Source organism: Oryzias melastigma, linkage group LG5, assembly GCF_002922805.2.
Source record: "Oryzias melastigma strain HK-1 linkage group LG5, ASM292280v2, whole genome shotgun sequence".
NCBI classification, from domain to species: domain Eukaryota; kingdom Metazoa; phylum Chordata; class Actinopteri; order Beloniformes; family Adrianichthyidae; genus Oryzias; species Oryzias melastigma.
In genome coordinates this window covers 21,571,565-21,595,128 of record NC_050516.1, presented here as the reverse complement: position 1 = coordinate 21,595,128, position 23,564 = coordinate 21,571,565, and the positions used below count along the sequence as shown (strand labels likewise).

The 23,564-nt window shown below is 37.7% G+C and overlaps 3 protein-coding genes across 6 annotated transcripts in view; 1 reads left to right on the top strand and 2 right to left on the bottom strand.

The window, feature by feature from the left end:
* Nucleotides 1–229: 229 nt before the first annotated feature.
* Nucleotides 230–5,674, bottom strand: LOC112145358 (F-actin-capping protein subunit alpha-1). The gene is made up of 10 exons (XM_024270525.2): nucleotides 5,535–5,674; nucleotides 4,076–4,139; nucleotides 3,905–3,956; nucleotides 3,757–3,820; nucleotides 3,477–3,683; nucleotides 3,317–3,396; nucleotides 3,107–3,185; nucleotides 2,948–3,019; nucleotides 2,772–2,834; nucleotides 230–1,036 (listed from the first exon to the last, which is right to left on the bottom strand). Exons 1-10 carry the CDS (start codon nucleotides 5,568–5,570, stop codon nucleotides 896–898), a joined length of 858 nt encoding a protein of 285 aa, XP_024126293.1. The 5' UTR covers nucleotides 5,571–5,674; the 3' UTR covers nucleotides 230–895.
* A 1,403-nt stretch (nucleotides 5,675–7,077) lies between these two features.
* Nucleotides 7,078–19,141, top strand: ncoa5 (nuclear receptor coactivator 5). 3 transcript variants are annotated; one of them, XM_024270528.2, is made up of 12 exons: nucleotides 7,078–7,230; nucleotides 8,388–8,446; nucleotides 9,654–9,924; nucleotides 10,110–10,217; nucleotides 12,965–13,028; nucleotides 15,431–15,622; nucleotides 15,685–15,803; nucleotides 15,883–16,015; nucleotides 16,135–16,334; nucleotides 16,415–16,619; nucleotides 17,995–18,086; nucleotides 18,208–19,141. In XM_024270528.2, the coding sequence occupies exons 3-12, from the start codon at nucleotides 9,756–9,758 to the stop codon at nucleotides 18,768–18,770; spliced, it is 1,845 nt and encodes a 614-aa protein (XP_024126296.1). In that variant the 5' UTR covers nucleotides 7,078–7,230; nucleotides 8,388–8,446; nucleotides 9,654–9,755; the 3' UTR covers nucleotides 18,771–19,141. The 3 variants fall into 3 exon arrangements, with proteins under 3 accessions (XP_024126296.1, XP_024126295.1, XP_024126297.1); XM_024270527.2 differs by having other exon boundaries at nucleotides 16,132–16,334; XM_024270529.2 differs by lacking the exons at nucleotides 9,654–9,924; nucleotides 10,110–10,217 and having other exon boundaries at nucleotides 7,079–7,230; nucleotides 16,132–16,334.
* Nucleotides 19,142–19,268: 127 nt separating this feature from the next.
* The window catches only part of slc12a5a (solute carrier family 12 member 5a), a gene marked incomplete in the record, with an annotated part of 148,271 nt that continues 143,975 nt past the window's right edge, over nucleotides 19,269–23,564 (bottom strand). For both annotated transcript variants that reach the window (XM_036211983.1, XM_036211984.1), the window contains 1 exon segment: nucleotides 19,269–23,564.

Genomic DNA, 23,564 nt, shown 5'->3' with positions numbered 1-23,564 from the left:
CGTAATTTAGCTTCAAAGCAACTTCGAAATATTGCTTAGGTTTCTATTTGACAAGAACAGTTTTTTTTTAAATATAGAAAATAGAATCAGTTTATCTAAATGTAAACTCCACACATCAATATCTTTATATATATTTGATATTAAAGCACACAAAAACAGTAATGATGATAAAGACAATCACACAGCTAACTTTTTTTGTGCAATATTTTTATTTCATGAATAATAAATGTACTAACAGTTTGTATAAAAAATATAGCACAGGCTGAAGGCAGACAGCTGGCAAAAAGAACACCATACTTGATCAGTTCAGGATAGAGAAAAACAAAAGCGACACCCCAAAGGGGAAAAGAATATATTTATGCTTTGGCATACCTGCCGGTTTAAACCTTACAGCTACAGGAATGCAGGAAAAATTAATAATTTGACTGTCTTGATGCAACTGAGTATTTCCAGTTAGATAAAAGTTTTAGTCTAGTCTATACACCAATTTCCCATTTTTATAACAAATACCCAAAAGAAATAGTGGAAGCACTCGAGGAATGATGACTGTTGTTAAGGAAACAACAGCAGAGTCACTAGCTGAAAACAGAAAAAAGTTAGGATTCACTTGTGTCCTTTTGAAGCACTGAAGGACTGGAAAACGTGCATATATTTGCTGTTTATGCGAGAATCGGAATGATAAGAGACCAGCCAAACGTTCACAGTGTCACCAAAGGCAGAATTTGTAGAAAAATAAGGTTCACAGATTAGCATCAGTAACACTTCCAATTTAAATGAAGGCATCCCAACACCACACTCTCAAGAACCTGGAACCCTCTGGAAGGATATATACAGTACATTAAGCTACATCAGCTTCTCTCTAACCAATGGGGGTCAAACTGACAGGTTTTTCCTTTTAGGCATTTTGCATCTCCTTGCCGATCTTGTAGCTAAGGATCTTGTTCCAGTCGATCTTAGTGCGGGTGACTGGAAGCTGTCTACGTAAGGCTTTGAATGTGGTATCAGACATGGTCTGATAGTTCTCCGTGATGGCCACCTGAAAGAAAAATAAACATAATTTTTCACACTTTTTTTTTAACATTAATATAGCTAGGGACAAAAAAAAAATTATAAAAGGGAGCTTTATTTTTTTTTCCTTACATATAAGTACATGCATTGCACAGATGATTTCTGACATCAATTATTGGTAATTAAAGTCACAGCAAAAATGGAGCCTAATGAGTTAGACACAATTTTGAGAGCCCAACTAAACAAATGCCAATAGGTGAGACAATTTAAAGTTTGACTTTTTGTTGACGTTACTCTAAATTGTCCCTACGTGTGAATGTGTGTGATTGTGGCCCTGCGACAGACTGGCGACCTATGCAGGCTGTATCCAGCCTTCACCCAGCAGTAGCCGGATTAAGCTCTCGTGACCCCGAAAGGGAAAAGACAGATTCAGAAAATGGATGGATGGAATATATGCAACCTTGACCTCCGGTGAAAATCAAAATAAGTTGTCAAGACGAGGAAAGAGAGAGGTAAGTATCAAAACAATGTATCAACACCAAGCTATCCATTTTTTTTTTTTTTTTTTTCAAAATCTGAATTTTTAAAGTGGAAGTCAATGAGAAATCGCTCCCCTTCCACCAGCCTCCAGGTTTGTAGAATAAGTGCAACATTTGGTAGTTTTGACTTTATAGGGGGAAAAAAAACAAAGCTGGTGCATAAGAAATCCTGGTTGACATTTAAAGTCCCACTCCGACTTTATTTTTTCTTCAGTAAAATCGTCCCCAGTGGTCTTTAATGATGATCATGCAGTTTTTAGCCAAAATCAAAAAGCTTGTGTCATTTTTTAAGATATATTTTCTATACTGCAGCAGTGGTTCATCAAAAATTCACCTCTATATTTCCCATTCTCTCCTGGTAACTTATAGCACCTCACAAGCTCAAGCTAAAATTAGCGTAGCAACAGAACGGCGAGCAATATCAGAGCTATGCAGTCGTACAGTTTTCAGCCAGATGGAAGTTCACGCGAGGAAAATGTAAACGTCAATAAATATATTTGTCTGCAAGTGGATGCATGAGAATTGTAGCAGAGAGGGGAGACTTTGACTTGTTCATGACAGTTGCTGCATCACACAAACCCAAACTTTTTTTAAACCGCATGTTTTTATCTGCTTCCTTATCCATCACAATTTGAAAAAAGAAATACTCAGAAATTCTGTTTTATTCTTAAATTGTTTTATATGCGTCTTCCATCACGAGAACAATGCTACAACAAAAGAGAAAAAACCCCAATAATATGATTTTCATTAGAGTGGGTCTTAAAGCTAAAAGTATAATTCCACTCATAATGGAGTGAAAATGTTTAACTTTGGAGTGTAATAGCCTCTATTTTCACACAAATTTAAAAAAATCATGTCGTCAAATTAAGATGAACAGCTACACTAAAGCCTAGCTGCTTAGGATGCACGCTAAGAAAGATCAAGAAAAGACTTTAATTTATTAAAAGGTACATTTGCATCAGTCATTTTAGGCTAAATTTATTGGATGTATAGTGTTTCAGGACTTGAAACTAGACTCCCTAAATCCCCTCGTAAAATCTAGAGTTGATTGATTATTCCAATTGTTTTATTTGACTACAGTTGAGCCACAACAGTCTCGAGAGAGAATCGATAATCCTGGGTTCACATGTGTTATCAAAGTGATTCTTTGGTAGAAAGATTAGGAAATCATCCATCCTCTGACACTACTTTGTTTGTTTTTGAAGAAAAACAATTTTGGTTTACCTGATATTCATTTTCTGCATCCTCAATTATCTTCACCAACTCCTTTGCAGTTTGGCTTTCGTTCTGCTCAAATAAATATGTGATTATTAGACAAATATTGACATAATCGGAGACTTACAAAAGCACTAGAAACACGAGAGAAATATCAAGAATCAAAGCAAAATTTAAAGGCTTACAGAGACAGTCAGTGATTCCTGTACATCTTTATGGCTGACCAGCTGCACATTCCCATCTTCATAATAATGCACCTAGTATAAAAGAAGGAAATGAGGAAACATCAACACAAAATTAACAAATGTAATGACAAAATCTGCATTGCATCTATATCCAAATACCTGAACTTTTAAGACTCCAGTCACGTGTGCTGTGGACTGCGAGATGCTGAACTTCCATTCAGACCTGTAGCGACCATTCCTGTAAGGACAACATGTAAAATATATATCATTCGAAGCTTTAAGATCATACTGGTAACAAAAGTGAAGTAACCTACTTGGCTTTAAGTCTGAACTAAAGTAGGAAGAGTGTCAAAAAATATCCCCCCTTACCAGAAGTTCTTGGGCTCAAACTGATGGCCTTCGATACAAACGATAATGGTCTTCTGCCCATCGATTGTCTTTCCATAAACCTGACGCAAATAAAACAGGACGATCGAGTGAGCACTGCCGAACTCATCAGCTACACTGCAGATTTTCTGAGTGCTCTCACCGTGCAGACTCCACTGGGATAGTGATCCTTAACATAGGCCCGGAGAGCTGAGTCACAGGCATCTCTCCAAGACCTGAGGCCAGCCTCGCCCTCGTGAGGCTGGGGGTCACTCGCCTCCTTCCTCAGGTGGTCAAACTTGAATGAGATCTTGTTGTGCGGATCAAAAAAGCGCCCGTTTCCTAAGTCGCCGTGCTCGGTTATAAGAACCTACATGAAAAAAGTAGGTTAAGATCAATGAATAAACAAATGAAAACATCATTCAAAATAAACAAATATTTACCGGATCTTCATATCCATTGATTTTTGCACAGGTGAACTGATCCATATTGTACTGAGCAAAGGCACTGCATAAAAGAAAATCATAAATATATAAATTCTAGTATATAATATTTTTTTCCATTAAAATGAGTGTACAAAGAAAAACTCACTGAGCTGCCCCCTCCCTGAGAAGATTATCATTGTTGAGCAGTATTCGCACATCTGAAAAATATTTGCACGTATAAAGCATCTCTATTCAGTTAAACACTCAATAGATAAAATAAAAAGACAAAATAAAACACTTTTAAATGCTAAAATAAAGCAAATGTATAAACACTTACCATTAAAAACTTCATTGAACTCTCCTGGAGGAGCATGCAGCACAAAATTGGATGCAATTCGGACCTGCAAATTATTGAGATACAGGTTAAAGTCCCACTCAAATCAAATCAAACTTTATTTATAAAAAGTGATTCTCATACATTGTGCAGCTCTGAGCTCTTCACAATAAAAAGCAAAAACAGACAGAGAAATTAAAATAAATAAAAACAAAATCGAAAAAAAAAAAATTCTAGGACAAGTTCTGCAGAGCGGTATTAGTTAATTCAAAATTAGCTTCTGAGTTGTGGACGGGGTGGTTGACAGATTGCAAGCCTGCCCTTAATCCCTAGCATCCATCCATTTACACACTCCCTCGCTGCCTTACAACCCTAACATTACATTAGCGGTGCAACAAAAACGGAGAGCAATATTGAAACTATCCAGCCGTACAGGTTTGTGGTAGATATCGGCTCAGACAAGGAAAACAAAGGCGTTCATGGATCCAATCCATTTGTCTGCAAGTGGATGCATCAGAATAAATTGTAGCACATATGTCACAGCTACAAGATTTTACCAACTGCAATTTTTGTCTGATTCATGATTTCAATAAAGAAATACTCAGAAGTGCAATTTTGTGATTAATTTTCTTAATGTCCTCAATCACAAGAAAATGTTAAAAACACCAAAAACAAAATTTTCGTTGGGGAGAGGTTTTGCAAAGTATTAGAACTTGTGATGGAATCTTTTTTTTTTTTTTTTTTTTTTACAAATTAAATAATTTCCTAACTTGTAGTCACTGATTCAAGAATGTATTTCAGGACTAACATTTTACACTCAGCCACAAGTTTACATAAACACCTTTCTTGACAGTTAACATGATGGTGCAAGCAGCTACACAGTCATGGTGTGGCGGCCTGATGTAGACAGTAAAGTTAACCACCACAAGGCCAAAAATCACACTACAACATCTGCCCTACTCCGAGTTTTGGACGCAAAACGTGCTCCTAAAATAATCACAACAAAAACAATTATGTTGGTGCAACTTTACGTAACTCCTAATGTTAATAATGCCTGAGTAAAACAAGCTAGACGCTAACTGGGTGTGGATGGTGTTTGCTCCGATGCTGTCATTATCCTCAACAGTAAATGTAGGAAGTAGCCCTACTTCCCCTCGTTTAGCATTAGCGGAGCTTGTCTTATTTTTTCTTTTTAAGTACTTAAATTTCTTGCACATCTCGTTCTTACACAAATCAAAATAAATGTATTAAATGGCAAGGCGGCTAAATATAATACAAATTAATTCACACTAAAAAACTAGCAAGAAATTTTCTAAAAAAAAAAACTGTGGTCTGGGTTAGCTAGCTCCACCAGCACTTATGTTCCTCCTTGTTAATTCGGTCTATACAGACTCCGGTTCTATTGTTACATACACATTTTTAACACAATAATATACGTTTATGTGTGTTTTTAAAGTAATACCTTCTCCTCTTCGCTGAGCTCGTCGAAATCTGCCATCTTGAGCCGATGAACCCGTTTATATATGTATGTGGATGAAGCCTAAAGAAAGCGACTGTGAATGGAGGTTGCCAGGTATGATTTATCCCCCCCAAAAAACAGCCTCCTTTGCGGAAGTAAAAAAAAATGACTGAAAAAGGTAATGACTTGTGCACGAAGGTAGGCACAGCTGATTGAGGGTGCTCATAAAGCGTTTTCTTAAAATTTCAGATCAACCTACCAGTTTCTAAAATTGCTGAAATGTTGTTACGTAAAATAAAATGCATTTCCCTGAGACCAAAAGGGGGGATTGGCCTTGATATTTAACAGTAAGCGGAAACGGACAAAATCATGTCCCAACATGGCAACTCATCGCTTTTTAAATGTTATTATGAAGAAAAATGTTAAATTTCTGAACGGTATGAGATTTTCAAAAACAGAACACATTTTTTTTAAACTTAAACCGATAAAAATCCTTAATTATAAAGTGAGATTTCCATTTTTATACAAATTCGTTTAGGTCTTTTTTAACCTTCCATTGTTGCTTTCTGACTGAAAGAAAAGAAAGTTGCAAACATTGAAAAAAAAATGTATTTTATTAATAGAAAAACTGATTTAATTTCAGTTAGATCTGTGAATTTATGACAAAAATGCTAATTTATCAGTAATATAAATTCCTTTTTTGTTTCCATATTGTTGTTGACTAACTTAGGACATTTTGTGCACCCCACAATTCTTCCACTATGCACACATTTGTAATACTGTAAAAATACTTGAAAAGATCCCCTGTTACGCACATACTGCACATCAATGTTTAGTTGCAGTCTGAAGAGTGCTTCTAAACACTTTTTCTATATTTAAACCAAGGGAGCCATATTTAGATTTAGATTAACAGCAGCAGTAAGTAGAGAAAGGGTAGTGCACCTCAAGTGAAAGACTAAACCCCCCCCCTTCCCTTTCCTTTAAAAAAAAACAGATTTTTAGTTAATGTTTGTCAGATTTTCATCCTATTTTGCACTGGATGTCTTAAAAAAACTCATGTTTATATTTTAAATATTACTGTTAGATTAAAGAACATTAATATATTTAAGGGAGGAGGGTGCTATTTTCCCATAGACTGTAAAAATAAATACATATAAATAATGTTATTTTACATACAGTCTATGTATTTTCCCTTTACATTTGAATGTTTTATTCGTGGGGGGAAAAACCGAATTTATTGATATTCAAGATTCAAGATTCAAGATTCTTTATTGTCATCCAACACGTGAACATGACAGACGAAATTTGGGACTGTGGTCCCGTCTAATATAAATAAATATAAATATAAATAAATAGAAGACCAATATAAATAAATATAAATAAATAGAAGACCATATTATAATAGTAACAATGTAATAAATACAACGTAATGCTTTTTCTGAAGTGTGTAGTAAGATTTTGCGTCTGGCCTTGGGTTTAGATCAGTTAGAAACAGGTCTGAACTGTTCTTTTGTGTTACAGGAAGCAGATTCCTGCATTACATCCACTGGTTACACCATTCTGTTGTTAAAGATAAGGTGAAAAGATACGGTCAGGGGAGCGCATGCGCAATGTGCGTTCGTCGTCAATTGTAAGCTAGCAGGATCCTCCGCGCTTGTCTGTGGCCTCAAACTAAAGGGAGATTAAATTGAAGTTGAAGGTAAATACCCACGGGTTTCCTTAAATGCAAACATGCACTAAAATGTATGATTCACAGCACGTTAATATAATGTAGCTACATGATTTTGTCTTAAACCCTTAATGACGCCGATTTGTGGTAGCTAGTAACATTCAAGCTAACCTAGCTAAAATGTTGGGTCAGAAAGAATTAGATTAGTGACTAACACTATCAAAAACGAGCCAGGTCTATACTATTGTTAAAAAAGCATGGTCTTGTTAGGCTTATTTAAAACGCAAGGATGTTTTTGTCTTGTTTTGTTAAGCCCACTCCATTCCGTGAACCATACCATGTATAGTAGAATGAAACGGACTCCATATTGAAAGCAACCACATTAGCTAGCAAGCTAACATCACCGCAAGCGGGAGTTCACTTATGCTAGATTTTTGACAAACAAACCTTGTTTTAATATTCGATGTGTTATGCAATATTAGACCTCAACAATCAGGTCAATCACATTTACAGGAACGTGCCTCATCGATTGAAATAATATATGAAGATATAATATGGCATTTTGAGACGTGGGGACTGATTGTATTGCTTTACAATGAATGGGAATAAATCAGCATGGCTTTGATTATTTTATTTACACAACTTTAAATTAAAAAAAGTCCCCGTTTAATAGATGATTGATATATAGAATAACTATAAAACAAGATTAATTTGTTTTGTTTGGTTGTTTCACTTTTGCTTTAATAGTTCAGCGAGTTTTTTTCTCAATATTTTTTTATTTTTGTGTCTTGCACATGTCAAATTTCTACAAATGCATCTTGATTTTATGGTTTCATCTTTTTGGATGGATATTTTTTTATAATGGTTTTATTAGTAATGGACTTTAAAAAAAAAGGCCTATTTATCTTTTTACCATAATTTTAGAATACAATATATCATGAATGTTGAAAGGAGGCTTTGGCTTTCATTGGAAATGTGGTTTGAGACCAAACAACAATTGCTAAATGATCAAATAAATCACTTTTTTTTTTTTTTACACTTTCATCTTAATGAAAAATGTGACTAAAAGATCTTGGTTTTGACTTGGGCTCAGGTAAATAAATACATTATATATATATAAAAGGGTTTGTTCAAAGCAGAACAGATTACCACTGATCCTGCTTTAAATTGTCAATATTGTGTTTCAGACGTTTGGGTGTCGACGACAGAAAGACGTTCCATCCAGAACAAACAAGCTAAACTTAAGGTAAGTAAAGGAGTTCTTTCAAGAATACACATTAACTATGTAAATAATTTTCAAATTGAGATTTTTTTTGAGTGCATATTAGCTATAAAATGTGTATATTTATTATCATTCATCATACTTTTAAATCATGGCAAGTATTTTAATGAGAAAAAAATACTTTATTCCGAGAAGTCTGAGCAACTTTTATTCTTTTCTTGAGATTTGTTATTTATGCATGGGCAAATTCCATTCCATGCAATCTTTCTTCTTTTCTTTGAGATCTATTTTGCAATAAGTTAAAGCACAAAATTAGCCAAGATTAAAAAAAGGAAGAGAAAAAAAAGCTAATAACGACAATTAACTAAATAAAATAAAGTTTTAAATGTACAAAATAGGTTTCTACAATATACACCTGGTTTGAGAAAGAAGTATATAACTGTTATATACCCCATCTGTTTGCCCTGCTGCTGGACAGGAAAAATGGGGAAACAAAGATAAAAAAAATACAGTTGCTCAACCTATAATGTGTGCCAACCAAGTACCTCTTTATTATTCTCAAATCCATATTATTTTTTTCATTTTTTACTATTTGCTTGCTCAAGTGTGGATTAAAAAAAAAAAAAAAGGTTTTCATTTTTTAAATCCATTATTGCAGGATTCTTTTTTTAGGTGCATTCTTAAAACAGAAACATGAATATTCATCTTTTTTTGTTTACATTCAAACATTTTTAAGAAAACTTTCACTTATATTTTCCAATTCATTGCCCTCCCTTCTTTTTAATATACTATTCTTCACCTGTCCCTAAGTTTAATTAAGCTTTATATCTAAATAAAAATACATGTTCTACTAAACTGAACATTAAAAGGGAGATGAAAAATGCTCTTTATATTAAATGGGTTCTGAATCTGTTCTAAAGCGATCCTGATTTTATTATATCTAGTGAATTTGTTTTTATTAGAAGATACAATTTTTCTTTTATCAAAGAGTCTCAATTTTTTTGTGAAAAAAATACTAAAATGATAAACGATGTAGACCTGAATACGTTATTGTTTTTTTTTTTCTTTGAACTCTCTTCATGTCATATTTGTGGTGCAAACTTAAAAAAAAAAGTTTCGTGAAGAACTTGTATTTCAACAGAATTTACTTTGTTTTTTGCACGTTTTCCTCCACTAAACTCCTTATCCTTGACAGAATTTGATTTTCTCCTAACTCACTGACATGTTACAGGACCGTGGACGCTTTAAAGGCATTTTTCTTTGCGAACAACCCAACCCCTTTCAAGCATTTGAGGCACACGAAGAAAGAAATCGCTAACGTTGGGATCTAGTCATGTCTCGCAGAAGAAGCCGCAGCCCATCGCCGGGGCGATTTTCACGCACCTGCAGCAGTAATGATCCTCGAGATTTGGAAAGAAGGATTTTTGTTGGGAATTTGCCAACTTCTGACATGGAAAAAAAGGATTTGGAAGACCTGTTCAGCCCGTATGGCAAGATAATCGGTTAGTAAACTTATAAGCAATAAGTCGGAAATTTGAATTCTTGACCGTTTATCGCAGGGAGGATGACCTTGCATGTTTCAACATTGTACGTTGCTATCAATCTAAAGTTAGAAAATAGAAATAAGAATCAAAATGTTCTTCAGAATGGTCTTAAGTTTCTGCCACCTAAAATATTCCTCTTCCAGGCGTATCCTTGTTTCGCGGGTATGGATTTGTTCAGTTTGAGCGTGTTGAGGAAGCTGAAGCTGCAAGATCGGCTCAAAAAGGCCGACTATATAAAGGGTACAAAATAGGTAAGCTTCACCTGCAAGAACGTGTGTTTTACAGCCCGGGAGGATTCATTTTTCCTGCTGGGTGGACCGCAAAATCCAAATTATAACCAACTTAATATGAAAACCTTTTATTAAACTGATATGAAAGTTTTTTGGGCTGCATGTGAGTTGTTCTTGATGAATTGCTTTTGACATTAAAAAGGAAGCTTAAAAAAATCTTCTTCATATTAAGTTTTTTTGTTAAAAGAGTAACCCCCTAAGACCGAATGCAATGCCTTTAGACATGTCAAATAAGACGAGAAGATATTTGGGTTCCTGAACAAATACAATAGAATATAAGCGTGATAATAGCTACGCTTTGTAGCAGCAAATGATATACAAGCAGAATAAAATAATCTAATATTAATATTTGTGACACAAGCCGATGGAACGCATGAATGTATTTCTTTGCCTTTACAGCTTTGGTCGTAGACCCACAACAGACTTTAACATGAGGGCTGAACAAGCTGTCAGTTCATCGTCTCGTTCAGTGTTTACATATTATTTATTTATTTATTCATATTTGCCAAAAGTTATTAGCAAAAATCCTTTTTAATTATGTGAAAATCACTATACTGTTGACCTTACAAGCTACTCACTGAATTACACCACCCACTTATTTAGCCTAAACAGCTAGCATGTAGCTGAAATATTAGCTAAACTCCAAAAAATAGTGTAAAAAAACCAAAAAGCCTAAATCCAAAACAGTTATCATGTAGCTTAAGGATTAGCTAAACTCTAAAAAACCTTAATAAATGCCATCATTGTCCTAAAGCTAGCATATGTCATTAAACTTTCAACTTTACTACACTCAGACTCCATTTAATATAAAGTAACGACTAATCGACTATTTTAGTAGTCGATTAGTCGACTAATCGTAGCAGTCCTACTGGGCAGGACAAAATATAGGGAGAGCTTTGGTCCATTCATGTGTCAATCAAAACCACTCCCTTTGATGTCAAAATTTAAGCTCTATTAAGATAAAAAAAAAGAATGTTATACATAGGAAATAAAGTAATATACATTAAAGCAGTCTTTGTAAAATTTGCCTTTTAACAGATGTGCACTTCCTCGCTACTGACACCAGCCTTCAGTGGTCTTTTGAGAAACTAGAATTTTTGTAGCATATTTACACTTGATTTGCAATAAATATGGGAACATAAGATACATAGTGTTTGCTGAATAGACATCAAGGCAAGGCACTGAATTGCACAGCTCCTTAGAAAAAAACAAAGCAAATACTGCTGGTTGTTGTTCTCTTTTTGCATAAAAATGAAAGCACTTTTGTTTGAAAATGCCTCTAGACATCCACTTTTGATTATTTACCTCGCCTACTTCTGTTTTACTGGACCTTCAACTTTTACAACAGTTAATGATCACCAAAGCGTAGAAGTGATGCTTCTGTGGGACAAACAGTAAAAAGCTCAAGTACAAAAATAAATCCTGGAGTTTACCGTTATTATAGACATAAATTTACAGAGCCGTATTCCTTCAGCGAAAGAACACACAACCACTGACAAGACTACACAGAATGAGTGGCTTGCAAAGAAAAAGGACGCTTCAAAGTAAAACTACAAAGAATGGACCTTCTGCAGAGAGTACACTAGTGTAATCAGTTACAAAATGGTATGGATTCAGATTGCAGAACAGTTCAAACAAAAACTATTAGCAATATTTTTTTTAAGTAACTGAGCTGACTATAATTTTACTCATTGGGGTTTTTGGTGCTATAGCTTGAAAAAAAGTAAAAACTGTTTTTTATCAATATATTATAAAATCTTGGTATATCTGCCAACACAACTATAATTTTGTGCAATCATAAACAGAACCTAATCCAAATCTGTCAATAATGTGGTCATTCACCTTATTTTACTATACTCTGACTCCATATAATATAAAGTAATGACTAATCGACTATTAAATTAGTCGTTTACTATTTAATAGTCGATTAGTCAACTAGTCGTGGCACCCCTAGCTGACACCATAACAATAGTGTTCCTGGTTTCACTAGAACAACATAAATGGTTTTATGATAGTAAATTGTGCTCTAATGTTTATGTATTATATCAGTTTCTTTTAGGTCAACCAAAGCTTTCCTTTTAATAACCAAAGTGTAAAGGTCTATTCATTATGAAAGGTTTCCCAGAAAGTATCCAACATTCTAGAGGGTTGTAGCAAACTGGCTGCATTTGGTCTTATTGGGTTATTTAATGGAAAAAATACAGAATTTAGTTTGAAACACTTTTATTTGGAGCTGTTGTTCTTTAAAACATTTTCTGCTTTTACGGAAATGTGAATCTTGGTTTAAATTTGTCATTTAAGCCGCTACACAAATTTACATTGCAAATAAACAAGTAGTATTGCTCTCTTCAAAATGAAACGGTGTCTTACTTTACTTAGAAGATTCACGTGATTAAGGACGTACATTTGAGATTAAGAATTTTTCCATTTTGTGATCAACGATTTTCTAAGCATTTTCCGTTGCGCTGCTAATTACTTTCAAAATTTCAAGAAAAACGACATTTCTTCTCGCCAACTCAGTTTCCCCGCTGGACGACTGAGTCGGCTGCATTTCGATCCTCGCCCAGTTTGGATGATCTCATTTTGAGCCTGGCACTTTATTTCTATTGGATCGTGAAGTTGTGGCGCGGCCACTCATTTTGCGTGAGCAGCTTTGGCTGATCTTCATGTCACTGTAATGTTCAACGTTTGGATTGATTTATTTTCAGATGTAAATATGGCAGTGGAGCGACGGCAAGCTAAACCTCTATCCCAGCAGAGCCCGCCACGAAGGTAAAGTAACGCGAAAAGGGTGTGAAGACCTACCATCGTCTCTACGTGTCGGTAAAAAGCGTATTTGACCATTTCCTGACCACTTCTTTCCACCAGTCAAGACGAGCTAAAAGGAGCTGATGTGTCATTAGCTAGGAACGTTTCATTAAGCGGTTGATGAATTCCTTCAAAGTAGGATTTTCTGATGTGCTGAAATAAAGAAGAAAGAAAAATCTGTGCAGTTTAGTGTCTGTTTCCAAGATTCTTAAACTCTTTCAGAAACATGTTCTTCAGGCTGTTTCTGTCCTGCTCGGGCCATGTCGCGAAATATCTGAATTAAAACCTTTTTCAGAAGAATGTACAAATCTAAGCTCCTACTTGCAGGTCATTCAGGTTTTGCCAAGGTCTTAGCATTAAGGTAAAAAGTAAAATAACTATTACATTGAAATCAAATTACAGAAGCTGTGTAAACCATCAGTGAAGAGATTATGTGGAAACGATGTTATGAAGACAATAGAAATTTGCTTGATCGGAGCTCTTGTTAATTCTTTTCTCATTTTCCTGTTACATTTTTGTACCTAAAGATGGAAAGGTCAACAGAAACCTGCTGGACTTGGACTATTTTTCAATTTTAGTGGTTTTGAAGGCACTTTTCCCCCACATTTCTCTAACCTGTTGTGTTGGTTTCTCCTTCAAGTCCCACTCCAATCACATTTTGATCTATTGTAAAAGTGTTCCCAATGGTCTTTGAAGATGTAATTATAATAGATCCTAAAACCGGTGTTGTTTTCTAGGACATAGTTTTTGCAGAACGGCAGGAGTTCATTAGAAATACATCTGAATTATAGGTGGGACTGTGGAAGTGGAAATAAACCTCAGCTAATATCCCCTCATCCCTTTGTTTACACTCACTTCTGCTAGCTTACAGCCCCTTACAACTCCAAGCTAACGTTAGCGGTGCAACAAAAATGGTTAACAATATTCAAGCTGTTCAGTCATACAGTTTTGAGCTAGATTATCCCTCAGACGAGGAAAACAAAAACTGGATCTATTTGTCTCCAAGTGGAAGCATCAGAATGGAGTGGAGCAAGGAGACTTTGGCCTGCCCGTTTCAATTGCTGCATCACATAAGAGAGCTTTAACAAAGAGTATTTTTTCATCAATATTTGATCTTGAATTATATATAATTATTTATGTTTGATCTTAAACTCTTCATAAAATATCATCCTCTTGATCGATTTGATTCTTAATTTAGTTTTAGCAAAGTTTAAATAACTATTGTTTAGAAATTAACATGAGATTGTAAGCTCACTGTATTTTCTAAACACAGCTTCTGCATTTTGTCTTTTCAATAAGATGAAATACTGTTACTCATTAAACTGCATTTACTCCCAGTTTAAGACCTAATTTTAGAGCAAATAACTTTCTTTTCTTTGTCTTGACACGTACGATCTTCAAAGTGCAATGACTTGTACTTCCATTTAAATGACCGTATCAGCTCCCATGCAGTTTGTTCGTTGAACATTGACCGTGGTCTTAAGTCACCGGGATAAAGGCTGCTGTAAGTCCATACGTTTTTGATGCAGTGAAGCTATAATAAAGAAATGTGCATTTTAAAAGAAAACAACTCATTTTATTCTTTCACTTCTTAAAAAAAAGTTTTCTGAGAAACGAGCAACTGAAATCCCTCCAAACAAGCGCTCTAGGTGTGTGTACGTGACGCAAACCGCGGGAATGGATCTTTCGTTCCGTATCGTACCTCAAGTGGTCATAGCCGAACTCTTGGAACAATCAGTAGCTTTGACCTTCATACTTGGACTCCTAACTACTTGCGGCAAATGCTCACCAAACGCTTGCATGAGCACACGTCAGTAAAAAACCCGCTTCGGATGTATTTGAGTTCATGGCAACCTACAGCGATTTGGTTGCATCCTTCAACTTGAAGTGAAATACTTCACTGCCTCAATGCAAGATGGGGGGGTGTCACTCATTTTATATTTTACTGTTTGTATTTCTATTTACTGGCTTTGAGGTAAAAATCTGCATTCTGCTCAATTTAGTGGTGGAGTTTGTTAACATACTTTCCCAAAAAGCCATATTCCACAAAGAGAAATACGAGACTTGAAAGTCTGCCCTCCAGCTGAATGTGTGGATCACAGGTTGGTCATCCCAAAAGACAAAGCCATGTGAAGGAAGTTTCCTAAACTCTAAACAACACGAAACACAAATTTATGCAACCAAATGGTTTAAAATGGGGGAAAAAGATTTTCTTTCCATGTCTTTATTTGTTAAACTTCACATTTGTTCATTTCTTTTTATTAAATGGAGTCTTGTCCTTGCCAGTAAGAGCAAGTTCTTCATACTGCAGTACCGAGTAGGACTGTTCCACCTGTTCTTGGACTAATCCATCCTATTCCCCTCAGGGCTCCTCGGCCTCGGTCACGTTCCCCCGTGTACGCACGTGAAGGACGCGAGCCTCGAGACAGTCGGGACGCCAGGGACTCCCCTCGAGAGCCGAGACCCAGTAGCCACTCTCGTGACCCGGACTACCGCTACCGCACCTCTGAGAGCCGAGACAAAGACCTCAGGGCTGATCCACGGGATCCTGCCTACAGGTGACTGAGACCCACTGAGCTCACTGGTTTTAAAACTTTATGTAACTGAAACATCATTTCAGCCGAGATGAGTACGACCGGTATTACCGCAGTGGCAGCGCCGCGGAGGAGTACTACAGGAGGAAGGACGAAGCCTTCAGGGATCCTTATGTGGATCCTTGGAATGGTCGCCGTGATCCAGGTGATGATGCAGACTGGACAACTTTTAGCTTTTTGTTAAAGTAAACGGGGACCCTGCTGACCCTCTTCTCCTTCTGCAGTAACTGATCGCGTTCGTCCAGAAGAGCGCCGGCGTAATGAACTGTACCGGCAGTACTACGAAGAGCTCCAGCGGCGCTACGACACCGATCGTCCCGTTGACTGTTCGGTGATTGTGGTCAACAAGGCGCAGAAGTAAGTTCACTTTCTGTGAGATACCTGCAGCGACCTGGAGCGGTTTCATTTCATACTGTTCCTGTGTGTGTGTTTGTGTGTTTGTGCGCTCGTCTATTCTGCTTCAAAAACAACTGTAGGGAGTATGCAGAGACGGTTGGGCGGAAGGTCCGCGATCTGGGGATGGTAGTGGATCTGATCTTTCTGAACACTGAAGTGTCTCTCACTCAAGCACTAGAGGATGTGGGCCGAGCCCGCACTCCGTTTGCCATCATCATTACCCAGCAGCACCAGGTGCACCGCTCCTGCACCGTCAACATCCTGTTTGGCACACCACAAGGTATGTGTGAGCAACAGAATGAGACAACAGGATGGCATTCTTTTTGTAATGCTTACACTCTTGTTCTTTTTTTGTCGCAGAGCATCGAAATATGCCCATGCAGGACGCCATGATGCTGGTAGCCCACAATTATGACACCTACAAGGTTGAGAACCGCGAAAAAGAGCGGGAGGAGATCGCAAGAAAAGCTGCCAAGATGGCAGATGACGTCCTCCTCAGAGAGGCTGACAGAGAGAGCCATCCTGTGTCTGTGCTCACAGCCATCACCCTGCTGTCTGAAAACAGGTATCATGTTCACTTCAGCGCCCCACAGCCCAGCTATCACACAAACACCACTTCATCAGTGTTGCCTGTAGTCAACTGTCACTTCAGCTGTCTGCAACTCCTGCTCCAATCACCTTCAGAAAGAGGTTAGACGAGGACACGGCTGTCGGATGGATGCAGCCTCAGTAGTTTGAAAAAAAATATGAGCCAAATTCATTAAGTGTTCATTTTAATATAAAATTATTGGTTTTGGGGGGTTTAAAGCTGATACAAACCCCAACATGGAGCTGAACACACACTGACCTCTCACTAATATTTACATAACTGGTTATTATTTCTCCTCTTCTTCATAGCTGGATATTGAAGTGACGCCATAATCGCTTCTTTCAGCTGAATTCACATCTGCTGGTTTTTACCCAGTTAGTCACTAAGAATCCTCCTTACGATCCAATAAATTCTAAATTGGTTGTTAACACGGTCAATCAATCTTCACTGTGCAGTGTCTCCTGTGCAGAATGTGTTCAGTTCCATCAGATCTTTGTTTTCATTCTATAACACTGGACTTATTTTCTATGAAGGTTTGAGAGTTAAACAAATGTGAAAATGTTTGTCTGAGAAACAAACATGTATAAAGTGTTAAGTGAGGAGTTAAAACATCTGAATCATACTTTATGGATTTCACCAATCAGGTTTTCTTTAGAACTTACATAAGGGAACACTGTAGTTTTAGTAGGGCTGTGAACATTAAGGCACGCGATTAATCAAACAGAATTAACGGGTTAATATTCATTAACGTGAATTAATTTCACCTTGAGGAGCAGCAGTCCTTCGCTTTGCCTCTTCGATTTAGGCTTCAACTGGATTTTTGTTCAAAAACTGCATATTGTACCTGGTAAAACATTGTGATTAATAGAGATTAATTACAACACAAAAGTTTGATTAATCTGATTTTTTTTTAATTGATTGACAGCCTTAATTAATAATAAATGTTCTAAATGTACAGTTTTGTGTGTGATTTTTTTTTTTTTTTTATTCTTTTTAATTGTGATTATTTGCAGATAAGTGGTCGGCAAATACTGTAACAGAACAAAGTCAATTGCGATTAATTTTTTTCCAGGTTTGTGATTAATTGGTCAATTTTTCTAATCGATTCCCGGCTCTAATTTTTATTCGTGGTAGTTTTTTTTAATTTACAATATTGCTACAGTTAGTTGAATTTTTTCAGATCAAGAATTGAAAACGTTTTCAAGGGTCTCTCCAGTTTAAGTGCTCAGAGTCCCCTGGGGGCCATAATCCTGCCTTTCATGGCAACACGAGTTTTTACGGTTCACTGATGACTTCAGTAGAAACTAACAATTGATTCAGAGACTTAATGATGTCTGCTGTGGTTTTTCAGGTTTTTAACCCCTGAAGAACTGGACGCCCTCATTGCGTATCTTAAGGACAAAAGGGTTCGTCTAGTTCGCAGTGTATCGGATCCTCTTGCAGGTAATTTGTGACTGAAGTTAAACTTTTTTTTTTTTAATTTCCCGTGTTAATAAATCAGATTTAGTATTTTGTCAAACATTAGAACTTGTTTTTAAACCTGTTTCCCACCATTTTGCCTCAGGTCACATCAGTGCTCCTGCAGGAGTTCATCTGGACGGTCCGGCATCGTCTGCAGGGATCCCAGCTTCCTCCGCGCTCCCCTCCCAGCCGCCCAGCCACCACAGTCTGTCGGCCGTCTCCAGCACCTCCGCTAACCCCAGTCATCAGCAGGAGCTGCAGGCTAAAATCCTCAGTCTGTTCAACAGCGGCTCAGGGCCCCTGACAGCCGCCGGCAGCATTCCCTCTGCGACCCCTCAGTCTCATCCCTACAGCTCTCTGGGGCCCTCTTCCTCCCAAAACCCCTCCCGCCCCACTATGCCTGGGGCCCCTGCTCCAGCATCACAGGCCTACAGCGCCCCACCGGCTCGCCTGCCTGCAGCACTCGGTGCTCAGAGGGCCCCCATGGCTGCTTCAGGCATCAACTTTGACAACCCCAGCGTCCAGAAAGCTCTTGACACTCTCATTCAGAGTGGACCGTCTCTCAATAACCTGGTGAGCTCTGGAGCTCCTCAGCAAACCCCCTCCAGAACCGCCCCCAGCATGGGGCAGGTCCCAGCCATGTCCATGTATTCTCGACCCTACTGATGAGCTGGAATGAGTTAGTGCGCCCCCTGCTGATAGAAATAGACACCACACCTCTGAGTGATGGCATTCACCAGTTCTGTATCAGTAAACCTTTTTTAATTTGTATTTTTCTCCCTTTAATATTGATAAAATGGAACGATGTGTTCAGACTGCTTGATTGTATTTTCAATTTTTTTGGGGGCTGAATATTTTCAGCCTTTTTACAAGTGAGTCTTTGAGCAAATGAATTTTGTTTTGGTTTCTGATCCAAACCAGTAATGCTTTTTATAGTTTCCCGCCGTTTCATTTGTACTTTTGTTGTTGTTGTTCTCAAAACAAGCCGTAATTAAAAACTCCACACACGTTTGATGTAATAAAATGGTATTGGTTTATTGCATTTTGTGCTGACAAATCTATAAAATGGAATGGGGATCGCCAGAAGCCAGAGAAAAGCATTTGTTATGCAAGATAAAACTACATTTTCCTCTTCTTTTTTTTAAAGTACTATGAATCACAAGAGAGAATAATACAGGTTCTTTTATTTTAGAATATTTAACTTACACTGACACAGAAAATAAACACCTCCACACTATTTATTTACACATAGCCCCGCCCACCCTCGCCCATAACCACCCCCTGCTCCCAGCAGTTCCAGGTGCAACAAGTAAAACACGCACACACCCACTCCCACAGAACTGAAACAAAACTACAGCTCTACCATGAGACTGCTCACGCCGAAAGAAAACTCCAGACGCTCTGGAGGAACATTTTGTTTGCTGCTACAAGCATTCAAAATGTTTCCAGCTGTCACAGTGAACTAAAGACGAACTTTCTGAGGTCAAAACGAGAAGACGGAGTTCAAAAGCTGCTCAGAGGTGATGGACACAGCATCCTCTGCTAGTCTTATACATAAATAGAATCAAACTTTCAGGATTTTATCACATTTTTTACTGTCCGTGTCTGCCTTTAGTTTACTGTCACGTTGCGTCATCAAACAAAAAGTGTACTTTGGTAATTTTACCTGCTGATAACACAAAGAGGACCTTGTTGACCGATCTACCATAAAATAATAATAAAAAACGTATCATTTTTATCTTCTATAGGCCAGTCCTATGGAAAGAGGAAACTATACTAATAGAAAGCAAAGTTTCTGACCAGTATAAACAATATATCACAAACACCCAATATATTTTCAGCACACCTTCATCAGGGTAGTTGCATGCATGCACTGAGTTACACAACATAACTGGGATGTGGCTCTGCTTGCACTGCGCGGATAGCCGCTCCGGTTTGTCTACTGTGTGAAGTGTAGGTGCTGCTGCAGGCCTGTCTGTCTCCTGAAGACCGTCTGCCTTCTCTTAGAGAGTCGGGGATGTTCTTTTCTTTTCTTTGTTCTCAGTTGATGTCTGAACAGAAAAAAAAAGCCTCTTCAACCTGGTAACAGAAGTGTTTCAGAGCCCTTTATATTCCATTGAAGGATGGAGACTTGAAGAATGACCAGCGATTGGTTTGTCTCATGCTACAGTTGTGCAGGCAAAAAGGATCTGGTCTAGATCATTGGATTCAGCTGGGGAAAGGGGGGAGAGAAGAAGGAGGACATGCTGGTTTTTTTCTTAAGTCGACTATCCGACATGTGTCCAAGCAGAGCCAGTACCAGGATTGGAAGCGCAAGTTTTATATTCTTTGATCATTTTTCTGAATTATACTGCAGTCACATTTAAAATACAGAGCTGGGGTGGACTGTGGCTGGGATGGGGTGGAGACCATGGAGTCAGGGGGGTAAGTATGATCTCAGAAGGGTTCTGGGAGGGCTCATCTCAAAGAAAAAAGTGACAAGCACTATTTTTTTCCCTTATAAATAAAAGTGGCAAAGAGAAACAACTTAAATGTTGTAGAAAGAAAAAAAAAATGGGCAGGTCTCTGACGTTCTGGGATTTCTGGATGTAATACATTCTTCCGCCACCAGAGGTCACTGTGGAACGGTGCAGAGTGGAGCTCCACTGCTGCAGATTGTCACAGAGCGTCCTCTCTGCCTTTTTTTGTCCTTCATGGACCCAAAAGATGATGATGTCAGAGACTCCGCCCAACAAAAAACACAACCCACTAAAGAAACCTAATGAGGGGGAAAAATATTGCACATGGTTTTACAAAGACTGCGTCCACAGTGATAGAACAGTGTACAACAAAAGACAACACTAGTAGGTTACAGTGTCTCTGACTTAAGTGATATCTATATATACAAAAGTGAAATGACCCATCTAAGGCTCATCTATTTGCAAACTCAAAATCTCCTGTTACGTTACATAAGACTACTTCAGCAAGATTGAAATATAACAAGTAACGATATAGTGAAGTCACACTTTTTTTTCTCACTTTTTTCCAAAAGACTAAAATAAAAATAAAAGGCTTGTTTTCTCGAGGTCTGGTCTTGTTGCCGAGTGCAGTTCCCAAATTCTTGTAACTTGTTGGGACCGACTGGCCTTTCGCTCCTGCGCTGCACCGTGAACATCACTATAAGAAACCACTAAAAACAAATATTGCCACATAGTACCATGCAAACAGCAATTATAAAACATTTAGAATTCAATAAATAAATTCATTTCCGATAAACTTTTTTCCAATAAACATCATATATCTCATCTTATGGATAAATCTAAAAGGCTCAGATGATGCAGACAATGTGGTAGACGATCCCAAAAAAAAGAACTTTTCCTCTTCAAAAACCCCACTGTTTCAGCGACGACCGAGTGAAAAGAAGATCCACACGACCCGGCACCCCGAAATCTCTGAGAACTAGGAGTGGCTTCTTGTTAAGTCTTCAGGTGTCAAAGGTAGTTTCTTTTTTTTTTTTTTTTTTAAATTGAAACGCTTTAATTCAAAACACATCAGCGTCAAAAAGGAAACATGCCGCAGAAATTAAAATTCTGCTTTGGTAAAGTTGCTTTTCTTCAGTTGTGGTGATAAAGATTGTAATCTTGAAGATAAAAGCGCGTGGGGGGGTGGGTGGGTGTAATATTGCATCATTCGTTTTTTGTCGTTTTGAACAGAAAGCTAACCCTGTCTAGAGATCAGTACAGCCTGGTCGTGTTTGGTAACCACCACTGATATGTATATCTGTACCCTTTTTGTTGAACCACTCACCTCTATTTACAGTACAAATAAACCTATATATATATATATTTATATATACTAGCAGCATTCACAACATATGATCGGACATTCAAGCAACACTAAAAACATTAAATATGCTTTTTTCATAGTTCTAAAAACTAGCTTTGTTTTGCTCCTCTATATTTCACATATATTTATTTATATATATTTATATATATTCATATAAATGTATTTATTATTAATCTACGAGTGCAAATGACCAAAAATATCGTCTTCAAGAAAAGAATGGCCGATGAAAGGTAAAGTGACTGCTGTCTCTTGGTCAGAGTGAGATTGCACATGACTTACCAAATCTACATATACAAAATATATGTGTTAAAAAAATAAATAACATGATCATGCCAGTCCAGATTTCAACTATTGCACATTCCTTCCGAGATTTCAAAGTTTTGTGGTTTTGCTCACGTGTGGTTCCGTGGGGATGAGGGGGAGCGGCTCACATTTTTAGGACAGGAGAACCTACTGCATAGAGGTCATTCATGTGAGCTACAGAAATGTTGCGTTTTCTCTCCCGACTTTGCAGGACCATTTTCTATTTTTTAAATTTAAATTAAAACTCCTTAAATTATTTTGTTTCCTCTTTGGAATATACTATCTTATGGCACATCTAAAATTTGGCAAAGCAGTAATTTTTTTTTTTTTAATGACACAACTATTTTATTAATATGTATAACGCCTCGTTAGTAAACACAAATACATATTATGTTCTCGACGTGGAAAAATAACATTTAGTGTTTCCTCATGGGTTTGATAAAATCATCAAAAATTTCACGTGTCGCGCGGCGGCGAGCAGTGCAGGTGCAGTGCTTATAAAGACGGTTGCCATAGTGACAGGAACTGATGCCACCCAATAAATATTTGCAATAAATAAATACTTTTTTTTGTTTGTTTTTGTCCCTTTAAACGAACCGTTTTCTCTCCACTACAAGCGGTTTTTTTTTTGCTCTCCAAAGTTTGTCACAAAAATACTACACTCGTACCAAACGACGCGCCAGATGCTTGTACACTATTTACAGTCTGACGGGAGTGGAGGAGGGGGTGGTCATCCTCACCAGCTATTCACAGTTTAGTCAAACTAACAAAGCTCGCCTTCATCTTATTTTTTTTTTTGGCACAGACAGTGGCCACGTGAATAAACAGCCACTAAAGTTGAAGGGTGAAACTGTGATGGCAGTAACACAACAAGTGGACTAAAAACACACACAGCTGTGAGTGTGTTGCAGCTTGGAATAACATCTCCTTCTGGTTCCAGTTTTTTGTGGATTTCACAGTTCCTACTTCACAGCTGTACTCTCCTCCTTCCTCCTGCTGGTGGTCCTGACCGTGAGTCCGTTGCTTTTGAATAGAAAATTCACATCTGATACGACAAGCTGTGCGGGGTGTCCCATCGCCGCCAGGACACTAAACAGACAGTCAGACGCTGAGCTCCTCCCCTCGTTCCGAGCAGAACCCGCTGCTGTTCCGACGCTCGGGTTTGGAAAGAAGCTGCAGAGGTTAAAACAAACACAGACGGACGGACGCACGCATGCACGCTCACACCCACCGCCGCGTCTCCTCCTCACACAGTCAATGCAATAGATGGCACACACTAGCGGGGACGAGGGGGGGGGATACATTTAAGGAGCATTTGTTTGGGCTGGAAGG